The following is a 24,223-nucleotide window of genomic DNA, read 5'->3' as shown; positions in this document are numbered from 1 at the left end:
TATCATTGTGCCAATATCATACAGTGTACTTATGCAAACCTGAATGGTACAGTCTACTACACACCCAGACTACATGGTATAGTCTATTGCTCCTAGGCTAAAAAACTGTACAGCATATTACTGTACTGAATACTGTCAACAATTGTAACACAATGATAAGTATTACTGTACTGAATACTGTCAACAATTGTAACACAATGGTAAGTATTTGTGTATCTAAACACAGAAAAGGTACAGTAGAAATATGGTATTATAATCTTAAGGGACCACCATCATATATGCAGTCTGTTCTTAACTGAAATGTTGTTAGAGAGTTCATGACTGTACATATTTTAGACTCTACTTGTAACTCTATCAATCTATTCCAATAATAGTTCTTCAAATACTGTAAGTTAATATGTATTCTAAATGGAAACACACTATAAAATCATGAAGAAAACCATTGTGGAATCTCTTGACATCCTGAAGTTTTCACTATGTCTAAATTTCTGCTTCCTCATCTGTGACACAGGAACTTTACTCTTCAGGGATGCTTGGAGGATTAAACAGCTGATACAGAACCTGAAACAGTCATCATTTATTAGATTTCTCATCCTCTACCAATAAAACCTCCTGTTGATAGTGGGTGCCAGACCCAGTCCTCAAGAGGAGGCAAGCGGTTCTGGTTTACCTACTGAAGCAGTGGAGTGAAAACTTAAGCCCAATAGGCATACTTTAAGGAGAGCATCATTAGATTAGTAGCAGTTTAAACTAAGCTCTACTATGAAACCTTGTTGGCACATCATGCACAGAGGTCACATTGGCACTATCGAAATTAAAATGCAGGCCAGGCACCGTGGCTCATGCCTGTAATCACAGCACTTTGGAAGGCTGAGGCAGGCGGATCACCTGAGGTCAGGAGTTTGAGATCAGCCTGGCCAACATGGTGAAACCCTGTCTCCATTAAAATTACAAAAATTAGGTGGGGCCAGGCACAGTGGCTCACATCTGTAATCCCAACACTTTGGGAGGTGGAGGCGGGTGGATCACAAGGTCAGGAGCTTGAGACCAGCCTGGCCAATATGGTGAAACCCCTTATCTATTAAAAACACAAAAATTAGCCAGGCATGGTGGCATGAGCCTGTAGTCCCAGCTACTCAAGAGGCTGAGGCAAGAGAATAGCTTGAACCCAGAAGGCAGAGGTTGCAGTGAGCTGAGATTGTGCCACTGTACTCCAGCCTGGGCGACAGAGTAAGACTCCATCTCAAAAAAAAAAAAAAAAAAATTGCTGGACATGGTGGTGCACACCTGTAATCTCAGCTACTCAGGAGGCTAAGAGAGGAGAATCACCTGAACCTGAGAGGCAGCAGTTGCAGTGAGCCAGGATCGTCCCACTGCACTCCAGCCTGGGCAACAGAGCAAGACTCTGTCTCAAAAAATAATAATTATTATTAAAAGGCATATATCCTTTTAAAATTTAGCTTCTAAAAAATCATGCCACAGATGATTAAAAATTGGCTTAAATTTTGGCTTAAAAGTTCAGCTTCTAGAAAAATCATCCACATATACATTCATATATGTAAAATGACATCTTTTCAAGCATATTCTTGCAGCATTGTTAAAAAGCAAAAGATCTGAATCAATGTAATTGCTCACTAGTAAGTAAGAAAATAGAACTATCAGAATAAGGACTGTCTATGCAGTAGCATATAATGTAGCCGTAAAGAAGAATGAGTCATCTCCATTTTTCCATTTTCCTAGACTCTGCCAAAACTCAACCACCTATGGAAGCTTGAGCAAGTTGCCTTAACTCTTTGGGCTTGTTTCCTCGTTTGTAAAATCAGGATGATAAGAGTACCAATCTTGTAGATATACATATATGTGTCTGTGGAGTGCTTAGAATAGTGCCTGGTTCATAGTAAGCATGGAATAAATATTAGCTAACATTATTATTATTGTATCCATTTTTATGAGTCAATATCCAAGACAGAAAAATGAAAATGCAGAACAGCATGTATAGTAGGCTGCCATCAAGAAACAAATGGCCAGGCACAGTGGCACGTGTTTGTAATCCCAGCTACTCAGGAGGAGGCTGAGACACTAGGATCACTTGAACCCAGGGGTTTGAGACCTACCCAGGAAACATAGACCCTGTCTCTAAAAACAAACAAACAAGAATTACTGACTGAAAATAAATAAACAAATGGTGCTTATGGCCAGAAGGATGCACAAGAAAACAGTAACAGTGGTAGCCTCAGAGAAGGAGCTGGAAGCAGCGATGATATATTTTCACTATACATCCATTTTATATTTCAAAAATTTTATTATATGCACACATTAATTATTCAAAACATTAATTAATTTAAAAATAGACCATTCAAAGCCATGATGAATAAGTTAATAATTTTAAGTCTTTGATTACATAGGTACTGAATTTGGATTCTAATTATAAATTAGATTGGAAAATGTCATTCATTCTTGTTTCTTCGTAGAATACGGCCATAGCAACTCGAACCTGATTTATATGTCCTACACAGAAGTTGCCAGACTTCAGAATTCTGTTGTGCTCTTGTGATAAAGATAAATGCACCCTCAGAAGCAGTTATTATACTACTAAATTCACATTAACTTCTAAGATGTCAAAGCTTCAGTTGAGACTTGAGGCACACACATACTCTTCATCCATGTCACTATGTTTTCCTCTAAACATAGCTCTTACCAAGTCCACCTTAAATAATTTCCACAAGTAGGTATTGCAAAGATCTGAATGTCCCCAGGTCCTACTAAGTCCCTTAGCTGGGATTATTTTAGCAACATCTACAAGGTAAGCCTTACCCTAGATTCTATACCCAGTTACTTTCCAAGATAGAGTTAAATAGAACCTAATCCATTCACTCCAATGTTCAATTCATTCTCACACCCCAGGACTGGTAAGTGAGATATTGGCTTCTCCTATTTGCCTGAACCACTGTCTAATACTCCAATTCCAGTTATTTCTCTTTTATTTCACCTCAGTTATTGGGATTATGGTTGTCCTGGTACCTTCACACATCTTATCAGCTCTCCTGTAAACTAGATTACTTTACTTGAACCCAAATCTCCAGTCCATACCTCATTGCATTAACCTTCTCATAGGCCAACTTCTACCAATTTCCAGAGATTCCCTTTTCAACCCACCATAGCACCTTCCTCACACTAATGATTGCCAGCCTGTAATCCCACTGAATACTTAAACTTCTAAGGTGTTCTACCTACATATCTAGGTAGCTTTCCATCACCCTCCCCTACAGCTTAACTGAGTGCATCATACACTACACCATGGAAGGTAGTCTAATACCCAGTTATAGCAGGTTTGAGAAACATTCCAAGTTTATTCAGGAAATTACCTTCTATTGCCTCATAGCGGCACAAGCCATTTCCAATCAAAGACTCGTTACTCTTGGGGCTGAGGGGAGCAGAGAAGATTCACTGGTGGGCATGACTTCAGATATCAAGTAACTAGTTTTTCATGAAAAGTTGAGAATTTTGCAAAAGAAATTAGCATATTCCTCCCAGAAGAAACAAATGATAAATATAGAATAAGAAACTTAGAAGCATCAAATCATGTTAGTTTAGAATGGATAAGATTATGATTATTCTTTCTACTATCTGAATTTCACATAACAAAAATTAAAATTACAAAATAGTTTACTTTTAAATATTTATTTCTTGAAAAATTTGCATCTATGACATTTTTTAAAGTTTACTTAAGTGGTCCTGATTTCTCATTTAATCAACTTTAAAAAGGGAAAACTACAGACATTAGCCGAAGCACATGAAATTATCCAGGCATCGTATTCCCCAAAGTAGTCCCCTATTCACTACAATGAAAAGGGGCTTTCTGAAATGAGTAAGCCAAGTTATATTTTCATTCTAAATAATTTATTCAGAAAATTATTTATTCATTTTCCACAGAGGTTTATTTTCCTAGCAGTGTTGTTATTAGATGGTTGGAATTTTCTCGCTCTTATCATGCCTCATTTCTCTTCTTGCAATGCCAAAAAGGCAAAAATGAGAATATCTATAGCCATGTCTTCTGGCATAGTATTTTAATCTCCTCATATCTGGATAGAAAAGCATCATTGTGTTCGCACCTTTACAGTTCCATCTGTGCTGCCAGTCAAAAGCCGAGTCTCATTTGCATCAAGGGCCATGGTGCTGATTTCTGCGTTGCCATGGCAACCAGTAAACTGTTTGATTTTCTGCCCAGTGTCTATCATCCAGAAGGAAACAGTAGACCCTGTATCAGAGCTGATTACCTAAGAGAAAATACCATTTTAAAGAAATTAAATATAGTCTCAGAATCAACCATTTATATTTCAATAAAGATATCCAGCCTGTGCATTTCTAGTCCGAAGATCGCCCAATAGTCAGAGACATTTTTGTAATGGACTTTCTTTCTGTTAAGCCGATAACATTTCAATTTCGACTAGACCTGAGGTAATGAAGTCGTGATCCTCTTTATCAGAGGAGATAGGAATCTGCTTTCCCTACTCACCATTCAGCTTTAGTGTCTAGAGGCCATTCCAAAATCAAATTCTGAAAATAAACTTACGAACTTTTCCCATTTAGATGAGAAGGCTGATTTTACTAGTCATGGTGCTCTGACACTATTTACTATATGAAAAGAAACATTTCACAATACAGCAGCTTTCATTTAGCATTCAGAAAAGAAGCTCTATCAGCCATTATGGAAAATGTTAATTTCAGCGAATTACTAGAACTATGCTTTTAATGCCATTAGTCCTTTGCTTTCTTTTTTCCCAAACTACTGTGTATATTTTTATAGCTAAACGCAATTACTGATAGGTCACTAAAACAAACGAGCACAGGTTAAATATAAATCTACATGCACACTTTGAGAGGAAGGCAACAAGACAAATGCTAGAAGGGAAAGGATTATATACAGCAGTTCAAAAATGAGAAATTTTATGGTGGCAAGTGGACTGCTAATTTCAGTTCAAGATATTTAAGAGATTCATAGGTTAAAACCACCTGGCTAATATGACTTTGAAAACCAAAATAATGAAAGAAAAATAATAAGCACATAAATGCATAGCTAGGAAGTTGTCTAAAGCAATATGTAGATTTTACCCAGCACTTTGGGAGGGCGAGACGGGCGGATCACTAGGTCAGGAGATCGAGACCATCCTGGCTAACATGGTGAAACCCCGTCTCTACTAAAAAATACAAAAAACTAGCCGGGCCAGGTGGCAGGCGCCCGTAGTCCCAACTACTTGGGGGGCTGAGGCAGGAGAATGGCGTAAACCAGGGAGGCGGAGCTTGCAGTGAGCTGAGATCCCGCCACTGCACTCCAGCCTGGGCGACAGAGCGAGACTCTGTCTCAAAAAAAAAAAAAAAAAAAGAAAAGAAAAGAAAGCTTAAAGCATTTCTTTTTCTGTTTAGGTATTGATTACCATCGTATAAATGTAAATGTATTAATAATATGTTAAATTTAAATGCTGCATTTTCATAATCAAATGAGCTGAAGTTTATCAAATGTATATTCAGGACTGGCCATCATGCATGCATGCATTCATTCATTCATTCTACAGCCACTTGCATAACATCCAGGCTCCATAATGGCAATGGAATTTCACTGGCAAAATCCTCCTCTCAAGGAGTCCATTGTCTATGGTCTACACCTGTACATTAAAACCACCTGGAGAACTTTAAGAAACATCACTGCATACCAGACCAGAAACTCTTATTCAATTGGCCAAGGAAATTGATTTTTACAGAGCATCACAGGTGATTTAAATTTACAGGCTGACCTATGACCCGCTGGTCTAGATGAAGAAACAGGCAAGAAACAGATAAATGCTAAACAATGTTTCAAGTTCAGAGGTATCACCTTTGGGTGCTGTGGAAGCACAGAGTGGAAAATGTGAAGTCCACTTGCTGGAGTGGGGGATTGCGTTAGGGAGTGGAGGAGCAAGGGGCAAGTCAGGATTCACAGAGAAGGTGATAACTGATCTGGGATTGAAGATGGAGACATGTATTTATTATGAGATGTGCCCCCAAGCCCTTTCACTTGTAATCTCATTGGGTCTTTACAAAAACTCTGTGAAATAATGTTACCACCATTATTTTACCAATGATGAAATTGAGTTTGTAATTAGCTAACAATGTCCCCAAACTTACAGATTTGAATCCTAGACATAGAGAGCCACATCATAAGGTCTTCCTCTATTCCAGCACAGTATTCCAGATAACTAACAGTTCAATTAGGAAAGCACTTGGAGAATATTCCAAGAATGAGAAACAACACAAAGCTTCATAGAGCCCAAGTGCAGAGTATTTGAAGCAACAAATATGGTGGGATTTCAAACGAGGAGGCAAGCTGAAGATGAAACCTTAGAAATCTCTGGTAAGCAGCTCCAGAGAATACTGAATAATGTATAAAGTCAGTTTTACCGGGAGAGGGCCCACAGCTTTCATCAATTATCATTGGGGGGCCAATGATTAATCTAAAAGGCTAAAAACATTATTATTGTTCTTAATAAGGCAAAGAGTCATATAGTATTTTTTGTTAGTTGGCTTGTAAAGATACTTCTTGCAACAATGTGGAGAATAAACTGGGGTTTGGGGAAGACCATTTAGAGGCTGCTTAAGAGTACAGGTAAGAGATTCTCACCTAACAGAGTAGTTCTGGGGTACAAAGGAGGGGAACAATTAAAAGAAAGGGCCATGATTTAGCAACATTTGTATCTCAACAAAGAAATTAGCCAGGCACGGTGGCTCATACCTGTAATCCCAGCACTTTGGGAGGCCGAGGTGGGTGGATCACAAGGTCAGGAGTTCGAGACCAGCCTAACCCACATGGTGAAACCCCATCTCTACTAAAAATACAAAAATTAGCCAGACGTAGTGATGCACACCTGTAATCCCAGCTACTCAGGAGGCTGAGGCAGGAGAATTGCTTGAACCCAGGAGGTGGAGGTTGCAGTGAGCCAAGATCACACCACTGCACTCCATCCTGGGTGACAAAGCAAAACTCCATCTCAAAACAAAAAACAAAACAAAAAACAAAACAAAAAACAAAACAAAGAACTGATAATGAGCATATGATCCTTTTAGCCCTTCTTTTTCTGAAATTACAACTTTAATGAGACAATTTTTTAAATGAAGTAAACCTGTATTTATGCTACACATTTTCTCTCACTGAAATCAAAAGTACCTTAAATATTTAATTACCATTGTTAAATTACTGTGTAATTTCTAAGACCAAATGATCTGGATCTTTGAAATAATGTAACAACACATTAATTATCATCCCATGTCATTAACTGTTTCTATTTGATTGTGTTTGTGCACTATACACCGTGTTTAGGAGCACTGGATCTGGAGTCAGGATGCCTAAGTTTGAACGTCAGCTGCCTCACTAACTATTTTTCTACCTTGGACATTAAAGTCAAGCACATTACTTACCTTTACGCTTCAACTTCCTTATCTGTAAACTAGAGTTATTCATAGTAACTACTTCAAACCATTGTTATGAAGTTTAAACAAACTAATATTTTTAAAGCATTTACCACAGTGCATGGCATAGCCATATATAAGCCATAGAAGTTAAGCAGTGTTACTACGCCATCTAAGCTTTATTTACCTGACCTCTTAGGCTTGTATCACTGTGCATATCCAAATCAATTTAAGAAAAATAGTATCTTGCTTTCCTCCAACTATGACAGTGAATGTAGACAATTATATTTTAGAAACCAGATTTTAGATGCACATTGGAATTTTGAATTACACTTGTGAATTTCTCACAGAAGTGCTTAGGAAGTTGGAATACATTTATTAAAGATAAAATCATGAAAGTATAATTTGCCAAGCTTATGTGAAAATTTTGATAGTGGTCTTTTAAGAAAGGTTAAAGATTGTGAAGATTTATTATTTCTATTAAAAAGCATATTTTGGATTTGTTTGTTTGTTTTAATTATTTTAAATTGACACATAGTAACTACATACTTATGGGGTACCGTGTGATATTTCAATACATGTACACAATGTATAATGATCAAACAGGGTAATTAGCATATCCATCACCTAAAACATTTACTATTTCTTTATGTTGAAGCATTCAAAATCCACTCTTCTAGCTGTTTGAAAATATACAATAAGTTGTTGTTAACTATAGTTACCTTATAGTGCTATAGAACACTAGAACTTACTCTTCTGATCTAGCTGTATTAAAAAGCATTTTCTGAGCAGCTATTATATGTTAGTCATTTCAGTACCAAAAGATGGTACTTTTTATTTCCCTAACAGAAATAGAAGAGCCATGTTCAAAGAAAAGACTTGATTACCTGCTCGGGGTGGGCATCACCCACATTACAAAGCATCTAATCATTCACCACTGTTATCTAATGTAGATATTCAATGAGGAATTAGTAATGTTCACTTTTTGCCATTTTATACTCTTTCCCCTGCCCACCCGACTGAGCCCCAACATACTATTCACCAGTTTTCATCACCTTTCTCTGCTCATTTAACAATTTCTCATGAAAACTAAATCAGTCATGACAACAGCATATAACCAGTCTGATTTCATTTTATGGCAGTCTGCCTCACGGTGCAGTTTGCAGGAAAACAGTGTGTTGAAACTGACTATGTCTCAAACATCCAACCAGTATTAACCAGAATCTCCTCTCACTATGACAATATTGGAATACAAGAATAACAATACAGGTGAAAAGGCATTCAAAGTTTAGTGAAAGAGGAGTACATTTAACATTACTTGGCCGATGAAGAAAATGGATTCACTTCATGACCATGGAAACTATGTTTGGCAAGTTGTTTTCATCAGCAATAAAGCCTAGGTATAAGTCCTGGCGTCACATTTCTATGCCACATTTTAATGATACCAAATCTCTTTAAGTTTGTAATTTATTTCTGATTATCTCTTATCAGGCTAGACCTCAGCTGATGAGGATGGGGCCCTGACACTCTGCAGAGTAAAAATGGTGCTAACAACCACTCTCCAAGGCACGTGAGCCTCCTCAGTCGATCGTTGTTCTGATGGAAACAGTCTCCCTTTCATGTCCTTCAGTTAGTAACTGTTTAGGAATATGTGTCTCCATTTTGTTTCTCTCATCTGAAGCTGTCACAGCTAATCAGAAAATTCTAAGATATGTGAGGTTGTATTCATGTTACCTAATTGTCTTATTGCTATTCCAATAACAGTAGGCACTTTAGTTGTCTTTTATGTGGATTTCAAGTCCTAGGTCTAAGAAAAAAAAAAAAAAAAAACAGGAACCAAAAATTACAGCAGCAAATGCCACGAGCTAACAGAGGGTTGAGGTATTCGATTCCATCGCTGTTTATGATTTTATTTATTTTAGTTAGTGCTGTTTATGATCCTATAATATAAAATAGGTTACTTCCTTTATTTCCATTTTGTAGAAAATCTCTAGAAGTTACATTTCAGTGAATAGGGAGGTGAAGAGTATGATGATGTCTCAGAGTACAAATCTTTCAAATATTTTAGGGCAGCCATTCTTTATTTATAAATCTTGCTAATTGGATTTTGTCTCTTCTTAAATTAATTGGTAATTTGCTCTTTCAAATTCATTATTTGAGTGTATTGAATACCTGTAATATGCAAGGCCCTAGATCTAGAAACTAGTGATCCAGCAATGAGTAAGTTCCGTTTTTACATTTTGTCCAGGGAGAGAGGCAACAAGATCAGGAAAAAAAGTATATCTATCTACACACACACACACACACACATACATATATGTAAAATGCATGTGCATATATGTAATATATGTGTGTGTGTGTGTATATATATATATACATGATGTTTGGTGGTAATAAAGGTTATAGAGGAAAATATGGCTGAGAAGGAAGCAGAGGGCTTTTGTTGTAGGTGCAAAATTGGGGAATCTGGGAAGGTCTCCCTGAGGAATCATTTGTGGAAAGACATAACTGAGATGAAGAACTGAGCCAACCAGATACTTGGGTGAAAAGAGTTGCAGACAAAGGAAACAGCAGTGCAAAGGCCCTGAGGCACAGTGTCCTTGGCACATTCAAGGAATAACAAGGAAGCCATCAAGGCTTAAGCAGTGTGAGGGAAGGGAGGAGCCATTGCCTGCAGTTGGTGCACAGAGATTCAAAACAATCCAAAACTACCAAACTCCCATAAGAACTAGGGAACAACTTTTAAAATGGAAAAAAAATAACTTTCCTCTTTTGGCTAATATTAATTAAGCATTTACCCTTGCTTTATTTCATGTATCTTTATATATAATATTACTTGTTCTTAACAAAAATTCTACAAGGGATGTATTATAATTAGAATTTTATAGATAAAAAAGCTGAAACTTAGAGGAATTGAATCACCCAGTCTGTGTAAAGTGCTGAGAACTCTGCCTGACTCTAAAACTCCACCAATTCTCTTATTCTGAAAATCTTCTTCTAAAAACAGTTAAGACTGTGATGATGAGAGAGGCTGAGGAAAGGGTCCTCTCCTATACTGGTTTACTGTAGCTTTATGGAGAGCATTTGACAACATTTGTCAAGATTACAGATGTAAATATTCCTTGCCCCAATACTTCTAACTATAGGAAATTATCCTATAGGTATTTTCTCATCAGTGCAGAGTTCTGAGCCCAAGGTGAAAAACTGCTACATTATTTGTAACAAAAACTGCTGGAACTAACCTAAATGCTTAAACAAAGTTTGTAATATGCATGCAATGGAATACTATGCAATTGTGAAAATGGACAAGGACACTCTTTAGGTAATGAGATAAAACTATCTTTAGGATGTATTGTTACGTATAAAAGCAATGTACAAAGCAGTTTGTCTGTACACATAAAATGCTTTCATTTTTGTAAAACAAACCTATAAAATAATATATATTCTTAAATATTGAGTTATTAAATATTACATATCTATTTCAAAGAATAAGTTTACCCTGCAACAACACAGGGGTTAGAGATGCCTACCCCCCACACAGTTAAAAATTCATGTATAATGTTGATCCCCAAAAAACTTAAGTACTAATATTCCACCATTGACCAGAAGCCTTACTGATAACATAAACAGTTGATTAATACACATTTTGTATGTTACATGTACTACATACTGTATTCTTACAACAAAGGAAGCTAGAGAAAAGAAAATGTTATTAAGAAAATTATAAGAAAGAGGAAATATACTTACTATTTATTGAGTGGAAGTCAATTTTCATAAGGGTCTTCATTCGTGTCTTCTTCACATTGAGAAGGCTGAGGAGGAGGAAGACAGAGGGTTGGACTTACTGTCTCAGGGGTGACAGAGACCAAAGAGGCAGAGGAAGTGGAAGGGGAGGCAGGAGGTCAGGAGCAGCAGGCACACTTGGTGTAACTTCACAGAAACATCTTGTAATTTCTGTCTGACTTTTTGCTTTTTCTTTTCTCTAAAAATGTTTTCAAATAGTACCAATCCCTCTTCCAACATGTGCTTTAGTTTCAGTGCCTATATTGTAGAAAAGTCTATGCCATAAAATAAGTCAAAAGCAGTCTTGAATAATCAGAATGCTTCTGTCAGATTGCCTAACATCCATTATTGTCTACGTCCATTTGTTTTCTGGCACTGCTTCTTCTATGTCTTCTTTCTCAGTCACTGGTTTGAAAGCACTCCTCTTCATCAAGTCATCTTCTGTTCATTCCTCTGATTTAGTGTTTATCACATCTTGAATTTCGCCAAAATCCATATCTTAAAACCCTTCACCTCACCCCCATTCCCACCATTTTTGCCATGTTCACAATCTCTTTCATGATTTCCTTGACTGGCTCTGTTGTAGATCCTGTGAAGTCATTTGCAACATGTGGACACAGTTTTCTTCAGCAGGAATTTATTGTTTCGGGTGTGAGGGCTCTCATGACTTTTTCTATAGCAATGATGGCATCTTCAATGGTGTGACCCTGCCAGGCTTTCATGATGTTCTCTCTATTCTGATTCTTTTCCATAGCATTGACAGTCTTTTTCATAAAGTCCCAGTACCATGTGTAATGAGCCTTAAAGGTCCTCATGACCCCCCTTGTCTAGAGGTTGATTTAGAGATGTTGTGGTTGGGGGCAAGTAGATCACTTTGATGCCTTTAGTGTTGAAATCATGAGGTTCCGTGGGGCCAGGGGCATTGTTTAATATCAAAAGAACTTTAAAAAGCAGTCTCTTACTGGTAAGGTGCTTCCTGACTTCAAGTGCAAAGTATTGAAGGAACCAGTTCAGAAAAAGCATTCTCATTGTCCAGGTCTTCATGTTGTACAGCCAAAAGAATAGCAGCTGATGTTTGTCTTTTCCATTCTAGGCTCAGAGGTTAGCAGCTTTGTAGACAAGTGCTGTCCTGATAAAAAACCTGGCTGCATTTGCACAAAATAGCAGAATTGGCCTATCCCTTCCTGCCTTAAATCCTGATGTTTGCTTCTCTTCCTTATTAGTAAACATCCTTTGTGGCATTTTTATTTCAGAATAAGGCATTTTCATCTGCTTAAAAATTTTATTCAGGCAGCAATCCTTTCTTCTCAATGATTTCCTTAATGGTGTCTGGAAACTCATTTGCTGCTTCTTGACTGGCAGAATCTGTTCCTCCTGTTATTTTGATATTTTTTATACCAAACTATTTTCTAAAGTTATCAAACTATCCTTTGCTGGAATCAAATTCTCCAGCTTTAGATATTTCACCTTTATTTGCTTTAAATTATTGTATAATAACTGCTCATTCTCTAATCATATTAGTTTATAGGAATGCCTTTCTTATAGCAACCTGCACCCACATAAGACCTATATTTTCAATATGAGGTAAAAAGATATTTCACAAAAAACATATATGGTTTTTGCACCTGCTGGTGTAACTACAGCGATGGTTTCATTAATTTCTTTTTCTTTTTTTATGGTGGTCCTAATGCGGGATTCATTTATATTGAAATGGCAAGCAACCACAACTGCAGACATCAACCTATGGTACATATCAAGCAACTCAACTTTTCTTGCAATGTCATCGGTTTTCTCTGCTTCTTGGTAGTACTTACAGCATCCCTAGTGACACTTCTTATGCGTTCCATGGTATTATTCAAAGTTTATGGTACTGTAATAAACAAGATGAAAATATGCAAGAAGTTCTAGAGATCACATTTTCCTGAGACAGGTCATTTAATGTAGAGAGCAACTGCTCATTTGGAGATGATTAGTATCACATGGCATTTTAAACAAATGCAACACTTGAGCTCACCACAACAGCAACAGGGGGTGGCTATGAAATCACTGCAGTAGTGCAGTATGTACTACAGTTAATTTTTTTGTTTGTTTGTTTTTGAGACGAAGTCTTGCTCCGTTGCCCAGGCTGGAGTGCAGTGGTGCTGTCTTGGCTCACTGCAACCTCTGGGTCCCGGGTTCAAGCAATTATCTGCCACAGCCTCCCGAGTAGCTGGGATTACAGGCAACCGCCACCACACTCGGCTAATTGTTTTGTATTTTTAGTAGAGACAAGGTTTCACCATGTTGGCCAGGCTGGTCTTGAACTCCTGAACTCGTGATCCACCTGCCTGGGCCTCCCAAAGTGCTGAGATTACACGCATAAGCCACTGCACCCAGTCTGTACTACAGTTAATTTTATGCAGTTATGATTTAATACTATATCTTTTTGTTTGCATTTCTCTTGACTGCAAATGGTGCCATGTACAGTCTGTATTTGAATATGTAAGTTTTGATAAATTTTAACTTTTTATAATAGATTTTGTATATTTTATGGTACTAACTAATAAAATAGGCTAGTTTGTGTGTACATATATATATATATCTTTTATGCGTTCATTCTATGTATAATATTTTCTTAATTTTTTTATATTTCTGGGTGATTTATCTGTATTTTTTTTAATTGTTGCAAATATCCAAAAAAAAGTTCCAATATATTCATTTTTAAAAATCTATGTGGAGCTGGGCACTGTGGCTATGCCTGTAATCCCAGCTACTCAGGAAGCTGAGGCAGGAGAGTCACTTGAGGCCAGGAGTTCAAGGCTGCAGTGAGCCATGATCATGCCACTACACTCCAGCCTGGATAACACAGTGAAAAAAAAAAAAAAAAATCATATACAGATGGCCCCTCGCAGTTCAAGCTAGTGAAGTTGAAGGGTCAACTGTATATATGAAAAAAATATATATATTCACTTGTTTAAGAGTTGAATAGCCCTTAAACATTGCTTGTGGAAGTCATAAAACTGGTTGCCTACAGGAAAGGAAACTGAGTAGGGGGATAAGAGAAAATATTTGCTGTATTCCTTTTTGTTGTTTGAATTCTTCAGTATGTAAACATGTTATTTCTTCCAAACTAATCACATTAAATAAATGTGTATCTGTTCGGACATGTATGTGTGCATGTATGTGTATGTTTTAGTATAACCTCTAAAACTAGGAACTTCTTATCAAGTGACCACAACACACAGCCTCAGAACTGACATATAACAAATTACAGCTTTAAGCTAGCCAAAACAACAACAACAACAAAAAAAACACAACTGTATTAACAGAACGGATGTCGCTTGGTGCCCAGCAAAGAGGCAGGAAAGGAGAAAATTTTCATTGTGTAAATCCAGTTCTGTTCAAAAAAGAAACTCACGGATTTTGTACTAAGTGTAAGTCCTAAAAAGGTAGACTGTCTTGTACGATGGAAATAAATTTCCCTCAAGCCTGTCCTCTTTTCTCCGATTTTACAATTACCAAGGGAACCACCAATTGAATTGTTTGGGTTCTCAAATACCCTCAATTTCCAAAAAATTCTGTGCAGGAAAGAGGACAAAAGATATGCTATCAAGAGAAAATTATACCTCATCCCTTGTTTTTTAAATAATGGAAGGCCACATGTTTATTATAAATTTTGGACATGCATATGTATACATGGAGCTGTTTGGACCGCAATAATCTAAATTAAGATAAGGTAACTATAAATTGTAAATAAGGCTAAGGGTGGAAAAGTTTACTATAAAATTTTGAATATGATGGCATAGATAATAACTTTGTACAGATGCTTTACATGTATACATAATGGAATTTTTTCACAAGAAAGATTTTTTTAGTGTTTACCTTTGATATATTTTTATATTGTGCCACAGTAAAGAAACAAAAAGCTACAATTAAATGATGATAAAGCCAGGTGCAGTGGCTCATGCCTGCAATCCCAGCACTTTGGGAAGCCGAGGCGGGTGGATCACGAGGTCAGGAGTTCGAGACCAGCCTGACCAACATGGTGAAACCCTGTCTCTACTAAAAATGTAAAAATTAGCCAAGCGTGGTGGCACACACCTGTAATCCCAGCTACTCAGGAGGTTGAGGCAGGAACCCAGAAGGCAGAGGTTGCAGTGAGCTGAGATAGCGCCACTTCACTCTAGCCTGGGCGACAGAGTGAGACTCTGTCTCAAAAAAACAAAGATGATAAATATTTGCTTGTCAGCTAATCCTGAAGCAACCAAAGGTAAGGGCACCACCAGTCTATGGCTGTGACCTGGACCAGCCCCCATTTTTAATAAATAATTTGGCAGTTTGTAGGTAGTGTAATAATCAAGCCTCAAGAAACAGCATCACGCCAGATAAAGTGAAGAGGGTCTAGTATCGAAATTTGCAAAGCCAGCATGCTTCTGGATTATGAAAACCCCACAGAGAATCTCAGGAGGTCTCTTGGAATAAGCCAGGTGATTACTGTCTGACCTATCTCTTCATGTAACCAAGTATGTGATTAATATATTAGAGGTTAGAAGCGGGATAAAAAAGTAAGATTCTAGGAGGCAATTTGTTTCTCAAATTATCTGATATTCATACCCTTTAGCCTAGAAATTTACTCCTAAAAATTTACCCTAAAGAGATATAGTCGTAAGTATCAATGTATTTATCTACAAAAAAAAAAATCATAATAGTAAAGTCTACATCAAGGGAAATTGATCAGTATATTATGATACATATATACAATGGGCTACTATGCTGCCTTTTAAAAATGATAAATTAGTTCTACATTTAGCCACAAGGAAATATATTCTAACATATTATTGGATAAAAAAGTATGTTACAGAGCCTTGTTTATGTAAAATAGTCTATGCACAGAAAGATGTTTAGAATATGTTGATGTCAGCAATAGTTTTGTATTTGAGTTTTACTGCATTGCTTTAATTTCTTACAATAATCATGTAACATTTTGCAGCAGTTACTAAAAAAAAGTTATTTTGATAAGAAAAATTGTAAATACCATTTAGTCTATTAAAATTTGATGACACCTAAATGTCTAGCTTGATTATAAATGTGTTCAAGGTTCCCAACAAACTGAAACATTATCTATTTTACAAAATACATAAACCTACATCATTAGGATGAGAATCATTGTGATAACACAAATATTTCATCTATTCTAGTTTATATATCTAGAAATACATATTTTAAAGTTTCCTAAATTCATAAATGTTTTTTTGTTTTCTTTTGTTTTCTTGTAAAAAGCTTCATAAGAACTGAGTGCAGAGATGGTTCATTAGATCTGCTTCCAGGATATTGGATTGCTTTAATTCTTTCCAAATCGTACATTCCAGAGGACTCCTTCATCCAGTCCCAACTTGTTCTGCTGCTGGCTGTGAGAAAAAACTTTGCCAGGTGAAATAAAGCATATGATTTCTTTTAAAAGGCTTTGCATGGCTTAACACCACTTTCCTAGACTAGGATACAAGGGTCTCAAAAGACAGGAAGATAAATAAAAGTCACAGAAATGTCCCAAGCGGCTTTTATACAGGAATTATATTGGGTCCCCACTGAAATCCAAATACAAGGAAATAATAAAGTGTAGGGAACATGTTGAAATGACAACAGAAGGGAAGGTTTTCATTAAATTCAAACAAAGGGAAAATGTTCAAGAAAGACACCAAACCGAATAACCAAAGATCAAGAGACCATGGACTGAAAAAGCATGACTTCCTGTTACGCTTGACATGGAAAATGGCAATAATTTATCAAGTCTAGTAGTTGAGCATTCATTTTGTGATCAGAACAGTGTTAGGAGCTGTGGGAAAATACAAAAATGGAAGAAAAGGCTCTTCCCCTCACACCAAAAACATAGGAAGAGAGAGAAATAAGTTTAGTCAAGTGTTTAACTGGGAAAACAACTAAAAATTGTGGCCAATGCTCAGGAAGAGGAGAAGTAAGTGTGAGTTGAGATGGCTCTGGAGACTTCAGGGAGCTAAGGACCAAAGCTGAGGCTTGCGACTAAATGTTTACAAGATGAAACTGCAATGGTGAAGAAGAGAAGGAGGAGGATAAACAACTTTTCCACCTCAAGGGGCATTCCTGAGGAGAAGCAAGGGTAGGGACAAACTGCAGTTCAGGGTGTCCTCACCCTTCTAATTCTTCCTAACATTTGTTAGCACATGCCACAGTGTTACCATAAAGATTAAGGAATCTCAAGAAGTTAATAAGAAAAGGAGATGTCATAACACAGCAACATTCGCCCTATGTGGTATGGGGGACCTGAAAGAACCTTTCAGGGCTGGCAGCATAAGAGACAAGAGGACACTTCCAAGATTTCAGTCCTAACAAGGCAATGCCAGGGAGGCACATGTGATTCCCATTACTATTCCTACACCCCCACAGACACACACATTTTAAGAAGCTGGCAAACTAAAGCTCAGACAGGCTAAGCAGTCTGTTCAGAATTTGAACCCACATATTTCCAGCCCAGCAGTTCTGGTTTGTGGTTTTGGGATTCCTTTGCATTCTTAAAAAGTATTGAAGAATCCAAATAGCTTTATGTGAAATACGCACACACACACACACACACGTACACATATATAACACAGATAGATCGATCTGTATCTTTATATATGTTTATCATATTAGACATTTATAGGGAGACAGTAATGCACAAAAATATAACAGCACACATTCCCTTAGTCATAAGAGCAATGCTGTTATCACACAACACACATCATGCAGCCTCTAGAAAACTCCACTGTACACTTTTGAGAAAATGAAAGTTTAGAAAGAAAGCAATAAACTAATATTATGATGAAAATAGTGTTGACCTCCCAGATTTCCTAAGAGAATCTGAGTCTCCCAGAGGTCCAAGATCGCACTGTGAAAAATGTTGTTTTAATCTCAATTCTATGCTTTACTTTTCCAAGACCAGATGCATTCAACGAATGGCCATCAATATGCTCCTAAGATCCCTTTACTGCTTTAACTCCCACAATGTCTGCGAAGTATTCCCAAACTTGCCACCCCAAAATAAACCCTCTCTCCAAAAATGCACTGTGAGTGCTCAAGCTTCTTTGCAGGTGCTCACGTTGTATCTTCGGTCTAGAACTACCTCCTCCTCCTTTTAGAGATTTTGGCTTTCAGGGTTCTGCTGAAATGTGACCAACACTGGCCCCAGGCAGAATTGATCGCTCTCCATAAAGAGCACTTCGGTTTTATCTCTACTTCGTTTTACTGCGTTCTACTGTTTCCTTGTTAGTAATATGTCTCCCTTCCCTTCTTTCATTCCACAATCCTGTAAGGAGCACCTGTCCAGCAATCATCAACACTATGGGTAGGACCCAGATCTTCCCTTAAAGAGCTGAATCTTCCTGAGCTATTGGGGGACTAAACTATTTTATTAATCTCTAATTCTTCATCCTTGGCACCCGACACTTGTTCAAAACTGTGTTATTTGCTTTGTCTAATTACTCTAAAATGGTAAGTTATCACTGGTTGATGGGAATGTGAGTGATATTTTCTTTGCACTTTTCTGCAACATGTTTTTATAATTATAAATGTAACACATACAGTGTTCATGTTTCTATAGCTTAGCAGCTAATAGGAAATGCTGAGGTATGTGATACACAGCTCTATGTGCTTTACATACATATCAATGCTTATCACTATTTATGTTATTCACGGCAAGTAGAGGTGTGAATACTCAACTCAATCATATAGTGATGCATCCTATATCATGTACCATATGTACATTGTTCTTTGGTTGTCTATAAGTTGCATGTATGTGAGTTACCTTGGCTTTGTCTTTCTGCCCCAAATAAATCCAGATCTTCTTTGTGTCTAATTTCCTGAATTTCTCAGGGAATATTGCTCATCTTATGGCCAGGCAACACAGGATTTTAACATCTACACACAAATTTAGCATTTTAACTTTGCAGATCTCAATTAGGAGAATGATCTCTTGGAAACAAATACATCTTTCAGTGGCCACCAGGGAGTCAAATTAACTGGTTGCCTTTATAAAGTTCAGTAAAACATTTAGCAGGAAATGTTTTCCCGCAGATGGAATTCAAAATGAGTTGTTTTCTAAATTATCTTATTTCCTAGAATAACCAGAAAACAGTGTTTTAAATAGTGATATGACACACTACTCATTACTAACAAAGGGCTTTCCACCCCTTGCACAAAATCTCCACTAGTCATTTCTATGTGAATGCAGAAACTTCTGCAGAAGGGAAAAGAAAGAATGGATTGAGCTACTGTTTAATTGGCTGCAAGCTGGAGACTTGCTTCTGTTTGTCTCCTGCTGTGCTGTTACCATCAGGCCTGAGGGAATTGCTGCAGCAGGCTAACCTCTGATGCTGCTTGCTCCCTTCATGGCACTCACAGGCTGCCCCACACTGAGCTCACTGGCTTCACTGGCTGGGCCGCCCTGTCCTCCAAGAATGGCTGTGGTCTGTGCAGCAACTCTGCTCCGGGGAGCCCTGCTTCTTCATTGAGATGCAGGTAATGGTCCCCTAAGCCAAGGCTGCGAAGCGTCATTAAAGTGGTGGGGAGACAAACAACACTCGTGCTGCATACCAAGTGGCATCACATTTAACTGAATCATTTTATTATGAATACATTCCAGGCTGCCACTGTGAACCACTGGTGTAAAATATGCTGGCAAAATGGATCTCTGCTAATTATGTTTCATGCATATTTCAGAACTTTCCACAGGGATACAGGAAGATGGTATTCATAAAAGGGAATTTTACAAGCAGGTTCACTTGCATTCGGCTCAAGACTAGCAGATGACAAAGATTAGTTCGATTATCTTACAGGTTGTTTTGTTTTAGCCGGAATGCTGTAATTCCTTATAACTGTATCACTGCTCCTGTGGTCACTGGCTGAAAATGAAATCATTCTCCAAGTCCACCTGAATGTATATTATTGCAGAAAAGCGCAAGGCTATTAAATCATTTCTTCCCATATTTGCCTTTACTATATTTGTCTTCCATTTTACCTTAAACCGAATGAAGTAAATGAGCCTCTGGACTTGGAGATATATTAGGAGAGTGAAAGAAAAGAAAGCATCATTACCTGCTTCAGGATAGAATTGTAAAGAACACAAGTGACTGCTTTCTCATGGCTTTTCACCCTCTTGCTGGCATCACTTTTTATTGCCAACAATGCTAGCCGGTTATTAAATGAGATGAAAAGTCGTCCATGGGCTTCATCAAAGTGGAAGAGACATCTGAAGTCCTGGCTTTCGGGGAAAGAACAAGCTATCCTCTGGATGGACAGCTGGTGTTGAATATCCCAGAGTCTCAAAACCTGGATGAAAAGTGATAAAATCATTTCAATATGTCAAAGATAATTCTAATTTTGTAGCCAATTTTTTTCCAGCTCACCCTCAATACCAGGCAGACAGTTATTTGCTCCACAGTGTGATAACTGGTTCTCAATTCTGTCATAGCAACTATTATTTTGTATTTCAGTCACCTGTTTAAATATCTCCTAAATTGTAAGCTCCTCCAGGAAAGGGATTGGGTTCTATTTCAGTCCCTGGTATAAGGCTTGGCATTTAGTATGTGTTTGTGGTGGGCAGAATAATAGTCCCCCAAAGATGTCCATGTCCTAATTCCTAGAACCTGTGAATACGTTATCTTAGGTGGCAAAAGAGATTCTGCAGATATGACTAAATTAAGGACTTTAAGATGGTGAGATTGTCCTGGATTATTTGGGTGAGTCCAATCATAAGCGTCTTTAAATGTGAAAGAGGGAGGCAGAAAAATGATTAGAGTGGTGCAATATGAGGACTCTTCCTAGTCTTGCTGAAGAGGGCCATGATCCAAGGAAGCTTGAAAAGACAAAGGAATGGTTTCTCCCCCAGAGCCGCCAGCAAGGATGAGACTCATGTCACGTTCTAACCTACAGAACACAAAACAAGTTTGTGCCGTTTCAAGCTACTAAGTTTGTGCTCATGTGTTATACTAGCAATAGAAAACTAATACAGTTCTCTCTCCCTCTCTCTCTGTCTATATATATATATACGTGTGTATACATATATATGTATATATGTGTGTGTAGATATATGTATCTATATATGTGCATATAGCTATATATGCATATATATTTATGTGTATATATGTATATATGTATTTTTGTTAAAATAAAAGAAGTGGCATTAAATGAAGTCAAGTTCATATAACCATAGATATTAAATTCTTGTTCAAACACCTTCAAGACACATAAATGACATGCATTTACCAATGGCTAGTAGCAGGCAAACACTGAATCCTTGCTCAAGAAATAGGTTGCTTTAGATTCAACAGACATTAAAAAATTGTTTTTCCTTTTCTTCTATTTTCTCATGGCTCCCTTCATTCCAGAGAAGGTGAGTCACACTAAGGGTCCCAGGAAAAAAATAGAAAGATAGCTTTGTGGTGCAAGTGTTGGTGCTATCAGTAGTGGTACAGAATTAACAGAGGCTACTGAGGCAGTAAAAAAACCTCTCCAAAAGGGGATATCAAGCAAGTCATTAAGACCTTGTTTACTTTTAAAAAACATGTAGAATTTGTCTGTTGTACAAAATCTAGAAGCACCACAGGGCTTTTATTTTAACCATATCTCTGTAACCTAGGGCCAGATTTCCTGGTTTCTAATCTCAGTTCTATTCCTTGCTAACAGGGGGACCTCCAATAATTTTTTTTTATCTGAGTTTTTAATGTAGTTTCTACCTCACCTAATGCTATGAGAATTAAATGAGAGTCTATGTCAAGCACTTAACATGATGACAAGCCTGTAATGTGTTCAGTGAATGTTCCTTATTATTATGTCTATTTTATTTTTTCATTGTGTAAATATTAGAACCTAAAAGCAGAAAATGTTATTTCAAATAAACTAGTCTATCCAACCTGAAAAATATTTCTACATTATCTATAGAAGATAGTTTCTGTTTAGATGAGTCTTTATTACCCCATAAGGCAAGCAACCTTATAGTTTTTAACCTATTTTAAATCATATATCCCTTTGGGGGAAAAAAAATCTATTGAAAATGATAGTTATATCCCAACTCATCAAATGCATATACCCATATATACATACAATTTTACATATAATTTATTTGGGTACATAGACACACCTCACAAATATACCAACAGGTCCTAGGAATCTATAAGGTAGGAATCCTTACAGTAATTATTAAATATGTTCATCCAAAGACATCTTCTTTTACCTTTTCATTCTACCTTACCCTCTTCTCACACCTGCATAAGCTTCCTCTTACCCTTTTTCTCCAGGTTAAATGATCCCAATTCCTTCAACCATTTCAATATCGGTTTTCAGATCTCACTACCACCTACCATGGTGCTCATGTATTACCATGATGGCCATTTGATTCTCTCAATGTCTTTGTTTCCGCTTTCTCTCTAGGGGAGGGTCGTCATCCAGACCTTGTTTACTTTTAAAAACCATAGTAAGATGTGTCCATTGTATGAAGTCAAATAGCACCAGAAGGCTTTTATCTCAACGCATATATTCTACTCCAGTCCTCATCCTTAGAGATGGCCTTCTTTTACTCTTTAATTCTTTCTGGGTTATGATTTTTTCTGTAACACTAAATAATATAATTGTGCACACATGTGTGTGTATATATGTGTGTGTAGTGTATATACTTTATATGTAACTGTATCTAGTGACTCAGAAAGAAGAAGAAAAATTACTTATACTCCTTTTCTCCTTTTCTCCTCCCATTTCTCCCGAGTTAGCATTTTAATTTTTTTGGCCTGTTGGGGTCATAATTTTAAATATGTTTATACATTAATATTAATTATTGACCCATTAATTTAACACTATCTGTAAGCACCCAAAAATCTTTAAAGATCTGCTTTAAGGAAATCACCCAGAATTGAGCCAATATTTCCACTGTGTTCTTATCATTACAGGTGCTATTATTTCTTTAAGGCAGCCTATTTTTGCGTTAGCTGATTAAGCCTCTCCTTCATGCTTTTCACTTGCCTTGATGTCTTAATTCAGCAAAATTCTATATATTATTCCCATGAACAAATAACGAAGCCAGATGTCTACTCTCCTGTTTCCAAAAATACATTTTTTACTTAAGACTAAAATTTTTCCTATTTTTGATATAGAGTTTCCAAGTGACAGTATCATTTTGAATCCCAATTTAATTATATTGACAATTCCTCCCTGATTTCTCCACATATCCCACAGGACATTGATATGGTTAGGGTCTGTGCCATTGTGTCACCACTCACATCTCATCTTGAATTATAATCTCCAGGTGTTGAGGGAGAGACCTGGAGGGAGGTAATTGGATCATGGGGGCATTTTTTCCCATGCTGTTCTCGTGATAGTGCGTGAGTTTTTACGAGATCTGATGGTTTTGTAAGCATCTGGCATTTCCCCTGCTTGCAGTTCTCTCTCCTACAGCCATGTTAAGAAGGCCCTTGATTCCCCTTCACCTTCTGCCATAATTGTATGTTCTTGAGGCCTCCTTAGCCATGTGGAACTGTGAGTCAGTTCCTCACCATTCCTTTATAAATTACCCAGTCTCAGTTAATTCTTTATAGCAGTGTGAAAATGGGCTAATACAGACATAGACAGTGTTCGATAAATATTTTTTGAATTTAAGATTGTGGCTCACTCTGTCTATATCCAGATCATTGATGAAAAGATCAAACAGGATAGGCCCAAGAATACAACACTCCCACACAAAAAGTCTCCCTCACGTCCACACATTTATTTACCCAATTGCAGATCTCACATAATCCACAATGAAAATTTATCTTGCAAAATAATTATGCTTCTAGCATAGGGTAATGTCTCCATTTACTCTAACTACCAGCACTTATAACAAGCTTGAACTAGCCTAGTTACTCTCTACTTAGTAAACCACATCACCAATCCCTCTGACCCTAAAAATATAGATTCATAGAGAAAATTGGGTTTTCTTGCCAAAGATTTTTATTAAAGAACTCATTTGGGTTTTAATCAT

General features: G+C 37.2%; 1 protein-coding gene across 1 annotated transcript in view; it reads right to left on the bottom strand.

The window, feature by feature from the left end:
* Positions 1-20,535, bottom strand: part of WDR49 (WD repeat domain 49) — a 101,322-nt gene extending 80,787 nt beyond the window's left edge. Inside the window, 2 exon segments of the mRNA XM_017886713.1 lie at positions 4,113-4,277; positions 20,308-20,535. Coding sequence (XP_017742202.1) covers positions 4,113-4,238 — 126 coding nt within the window. The 5' untranslated portion in view covers positions 4,239-4,277; positions 20,308-20,535.
* Positions 20,536-24,223: the final 3,688 nt, after the last annotated feature.

This window comes from Rhinopithecus bieti, unplaced genomic scaffold (assembly GCF_001698545.2).
Source record: "Rhinopithecus bieti isolate Rb0 unplaced genomic scaffold, ASM169854v2 scaffold_15814, whole genome shotgun sequence".
NCBI lineage: Eukaryota > Metazoa > Chordata > Mammalia > Primates > Cercopithecidae > Rhinopithecus > Rhinopithecus bieti.
Note: the sequence above shows the minus strand (reverse complement) of the source record. Positions and strands in the feature narration are given on the sequence as shown.